The sequence below is a fragment of the Rhinopithecus bieti genome, unplaced genomic scaffold, assembly GCF_001698545.2.
Source record: "Rhinopithecus bieti isolate Rb0 unplaced genomic scaffold, ASM169854v2 scaffold_36315, whole genome shotgun sequence".
Lineage (NCBI taxonomy): Eukaryota > Metazoa > Chordata > Mammalia > Primates > Cercopithecidae > Rhinopithecus > Rhinopithecus bieti.
This window is the reverse complement of record NW_016815814.1, coordinates 167231-172370: the sequence shown is the minus strand read 5'-3', so window position 1 is coordinate 172370 and position 5140 is coordinate 167231. Positions and strand designations below refer to the sequence as shown.

At 47.8% G+C, this 5140-nt stretch overlaps 1 protein-coding gene across 4 annotated transcripts in view; it reads right to left on the bottom strand.

Annotated features, from left to right (window-relative positions):
* Positions 1-5140, bottom strand: part of CUNH2orf42 (chromosome unknown C2orf42 homolog) — a 53680-nt gene that overhangs the window by 21023 nt on the left and 27517 nt on the right. For all 4 annotated transcript variants that reach the window (XM_017853779.1, XM_017853782.1, XM_017853781.1 and 1 more), the window contains one exon: positions 4661-4765. In XM_017853779.1, the coding sequence (XP_017709268.1) occupies positions 4661-4765 (105 nt within the window). The remainder of the gene's footprint in view (positions 1-4660; positions 4766-5140) is intronic.

The following is a 5140-nucleotide window of genomic DNA, read 5'->3' as shown; positions in this document are numbered from 1 at the left end:
TTTTTTTGAGACGGAGTCTCACTCTGTCGCCGGGGCTGAAGTGCAGTGGCCGGATCTCAGCTCACTGCAAGCTCCGCCTCCCGGGTTCAGGCCATTCTCCTGCCTCAGCCTCCCGAGTAGCTGGGACTACAGGCGCCCGCCACCTCGCCCGGCTAGTTTTTTGTATTTTTTAGTAGAGACGGGGTTTCACAGTGTTAGGATGGTCTCGATCTCCTGACCTTGTGATCCGCCCATCTCAGCCTCCCAAAGTGCTGGGATTACAGGCTTGAGCCACCGCGCCCGGCCAGAAGTTTTTTATTTTTATTTTTTTGAGACGGAGTTTCACCCTTGTCACCCAGGCTGGAGTGCAGTGGCGTGATCTCAGCTCACTGCAGTCTCCGTCTCCCAGGTTCAAGCGATTCTCCTGCCTCAGACTCCTGAGTAGCTGGGATTACAGGCACCCTCCACCACACCCAGCTAATTGTATTTTTAGTAGAGATGGGGTTTCATCATGTTGACCAGGCTGGTCTCCAACTCCTGACCTCAGGTGATCCACCCACCTCGGCCTCCCAAAGTGTAGGGATTACAGATGTGAGCCACCGTACCCAGCCCCCACCTGTTTTTTATTTGTTGACAAGGCTTTGTCATGTTGCCCAGCTGGCTTCGAACTCCTGGGTTCAAGCAATCCACCCGCCTCAGCCTCCTGAAGTGCTGGGAGAAGTGTTAATAAGTTTGTCCAGAAAAAAAAAAAAACTTGAAGCTGAACTTCAAAGAAAGCCAATAAACTAAATGAAATAAGATATTCTGGGATTTTTTTTTTTTCAGACAGTCTCACTCTATCACTCTGGCTGGGGTGAAGTGGCATGATCTTGGCTCACTGCACCCTCGGCCTCCCAGGTTTAAGCGATTCTCATGCCTCAGCCTCCTGAGGAGCTGGAACTACAGGTACGTCACCATGCCCAGCCAATTTTGTTTTCTTTTTTTTTTTGAGACGGAGTCTCGCTCTGTCGCCCAGGCTGGAGTACAGTGGCCGGATCTCAGCTCACTGCAAGCTCCGCCTCCCGGGTTTACGCCATTCTCCTGCCTCAGCCTTCCGGGTAGCTGGGACTACAGGTGCCCACCACCTCGCACGGCTAGTTTTTTGTATTTTTTAGTAGAGACGGGGTTTCACCATGTTAGCCAGGATGGTCTCGATCTCCTGACCTCGTGATCTGCCCGTCTTGGCCTCCCAAAGTGCTGGGATTACAGGCTTGAGCCACCGCGCCCGGCTTTGTTTTCTTTTTAATAGAGACAGGGTTTTTGCCATGTTGCCCAGGCTGGTCTCAAACTCTGGCCTCAAGTGATCTGCCCACCTTGGCCTCCCAAAGTGCTGTATTACAGGCATGAGTCACCTGAGGTCAGGAATTCAAGACCAGCCTGGCCAACATGGTGAAACCCCGTCTCTACTAAAAAACCAAAAATTAGCTGGGTGTGGTGGCATGCGCCTGTAATCACAGCTACTCTGGAGGCTGAGGTGGGAGAATTACTTGAACCTGGGAGGTGGAGGTTGCAGTGAACTGAGATCGCGCCACAGCACTCCAGCCTGGAAAAGAGTGAGACTCTGTCTCAAAAAAAAAAAAAAAAAGAAAGAAAATACGAAATGAGAAGCAACACTAAACTGCATATTAAAGAATGGTCCTATATAATGACTGTTTTAGGATGGGCTTGGTTGTTCACGCCTGTAATCCCAGCACTTCGGGAGGCTGAGGCAGGAGGATCACTTGAGCTCACAAGTTTGAGACCAGCCTGGGTAACATGGCAAAAGCTTGTCTCCACCAAAAATACAAAAAATTAACCAGGTGAGGCCGAGTGCAGTGGCCCATGCCTGTAATCCCAGCTCTTTAGGAGGCCAAGGCGGGCAGATCACGAGGTCAGGAGATCGAGACCAGCCTGGCTAATACGGTGAAACTAAAAATACAAAAAATTAGCCAGGTGAGGTGGCGGGCGCCTGTGGTCCCAGCTATTCAGGAGGCTGAGGCAGAAGAATGATGTGAACCCAGGAGGCGGAGCTTACAGTGAGCCGAGATCGCGCCCACTGTACTCCAGCCTGGGCAACAGAGCAAGACTCTGTCTCAAAAAAAAATAAAATAAAATAAAATTTCCCAGGTGTGGTGGTGCATGACTGTGGTCCCAACTACCTCTGGGAGGGTTGCTTAAGCCCAGGAGGCAGAGGCTGCAGTGAGCCGAGATCACGCCTCTGCACTCCAGACTGGGTGATAGACTGAGACCCCATCTCAAGTAAAAATAAATAAATAAGTAAAAATAATGGCTGTTTTAGAGATTTATAAATTAGTTCTATTTCTGATGAATATGTATCCATATGCCCCAGACCCTCTCAATGATGAACATATTGTTTCATGCCAAGGTTGAGCACAAATAGATGAGTGATGAACACACTGTGGGTTGCAATGATACCTTCAGACTTAAAACCTAAAACCTTGTATTCAGAAATGTAAAATGAATTAATTTACTTTTTTTTTTCTGAGACAGAGTCTTGCTCTGTTGCCCAGGCTAGAGTGCAGTGGCATGATCTCGGCTCACTACAACCTCTGCCTCCCGGGTTCAAGAGATTCTCCTGCCTCAGCCTCCTGAGTAGCTGGGATTACAGGCGCCTGCTACCGTGCCTGGCTAATATTTGTATTTTTAGCAGAGATGGGGTTTTAACATCTTGGCCAGACTGGTCTTGAACTCCTGACCTTGTGATCCAACCACCTCGGCCTCCCAAAGTGCTGGCATTACAGGCATGAGCCACCATGCCTGGCCAAATTCACTTTTTTTTTGTTTTGCTTTTTTTTTTTTTTGAGGCAGAGTCTGCTCTGTCACCCAGGCTGGAATGCAGTGGTGTGATCTCGGCTCACTGCAAGCTCTGCCTCCCGGGTTCGCACCATTCTCCTGCCTCAGCCTCCCAAGTAGCTGGGACTACAGGTGCCCGCCACCATGCTCAGCTAAATTTTTATATTTTTAGTAGAGACAGGGTTTCACCATGTTAGCCAGGATGGTCTTGATCTCCTGACCTCGTGATCCGCTTGCCTCAGCCTCCCAAGGTGCTGGGATTATAGGCGTCAGCCACCGCGCTTGGCATTCACTTTTAAATATAAGTGAAAGAGTGAAATCCTGCAGCCCTGGAGTAAATAACTGGAAAATATAGTAACAAGTGATGGAATTTAATGGAGCCAGAGTTTAGAGTTAGGAGTCAAAAGGCTATGGGAGGCTGGATGCAGTGGCTCACGCCTGTAATCCCAGCACTTTGGGAGGCCAAGGTGAGTGGATCACCTGAGGTCAGGAGTTCGAGACCAGCCTGGCCAATATGGTGAAACCCCGTCTCTACTAAAAATACAAAAAATTAGCCAGGCATGGTGGTGCACATCTGTAAACCCAGCTACTCAGGAGGCTGAGGCAGGAGAATCACTTGAGCCCAGGAGGCGGAGGTTGCAGTGAGCTGAGATTATACCACTACACTCCAGCCTGGGTGACAGAGTGAGACAGTCTCACAAAAAAAAAAAAAAAAAAAAAAATGGCTATGGAACCTAGGACCCCTACCCACTGAGTGACCAGGGTCCATGTCTCAAGTTCCTCTCTTCTAAGATGAAGATATGCATCTGGATGATCTCCAAATTCTTTCTTCTCTTAAAATATTTTTAGTCCGGGGATGGTGGCTCATGCCTATAATCCTACCACTTTGGGAGGCTGAGGTGGGTGGATCTCTTGAGCCCAGGAGTTTGAGACCAGATTGGGCAACATGACGAAACTCCATCTCTACGAAAAATACAAATAAATAACCAAGTGTGGTGGCATGTGCCTGTAATCCCAGCTACTTGGGAGGCTAAGGTGGGAGGATAACTTGAGCCCAGGAGGCTTCAGTGAGCTGTAATTTAGATTGAAGCCATCTTCCTTTTTCCTTGCACCAAAGGAAGTGACAAAAATTATTAAAAATCAGTCAGGCACAGTGGCTAATGGCTATAATCCCAGCACTTTGGGAGGCCAAGGCAGGCAGATCACTTGAGGCCAGGAGTTTGAGAGCAGCCTGGCCAACATAGCAAAACCCCATCTCTACCAAAAATACAAAAATTAGAAGAGCACAGGGGCAAATGCTTGCGATCCCAGCTACTTGGGAGGCTAAGGCACAAGAATTGCTTGAACCTGAGAGGCGAAAGTTGCAGTGAGCTGAGATCGTGCCATTGCACTCCAGCCTAGGTGACAGAACAAGATTCTGTCTCAAAAAAATATATGTATATAAATAATAAAAAAATCTATGTGATACTGTTGATCTGCTTACTTTGTGACTTTCCTTAAACACTTATGCCTAGAATGCATAATTTTNAAGCTTCGGTATCTCCCTCACCAAACGCACACGCGCACACACACACACGCACATGAACTTGTGCGAGCAATCAGACTATCTGCCTTTACTTATTATTTGCTATGTTTTTTCTCTTCTGTCTCTAAATTATAATAGTTTTGCTCTTCCTGAATTTTAATTATGTGATTGTTCTTTTCTTTCAATTAGATTTCTACTTTCTTGTGGCCCAGTGCTCTCTGGACTGAAGTCCAATTACTTTTCCTATAAGAGTAGAATTACAGCATAATTACCTTAATTTCTCCTACTTTCAGTTAAGAGCCCAGTTAGATGACCAATACTTACCATCAAACTGATAGTGCATGGTCTGATGGATGCGTTCTGTGACACTGGCCAGCCAGTCTTGGAAGGATAAAGTCACTTGTGCCTCATCTAACAGCTGACCACAGGCTAGGAAAAAAAACACACATACACATACACACTTCTTTAGTAACTTTTCTTACAAAATAAACAGCTAATTGAAGTGGCCAGGCGCGGTGGCTCAAGCCTGTAATCCCAGCACTTTGGGAGGCCGAGACGGGTGGATCACGAGGTCAGGAGATCAAGACCATCCTGGCTAACCCGGTGAAACCCCGTCTGTACTAAAAAATACAAAAAAAATCCAGCCGGGCGAGGTGGCGGACGCCTGTAGTCCCAGCTACTGGGGAGGCTGAGGCAAGAGAATGGCGTTAACCCGGGAGGCGGAGCTTGCAGTGAGCCAAGATCCGGCCACTGCTCTCCAGCCTGGGCGACAGAGTGAGACTCCGTCTCAAAAAAAAAAAAAAA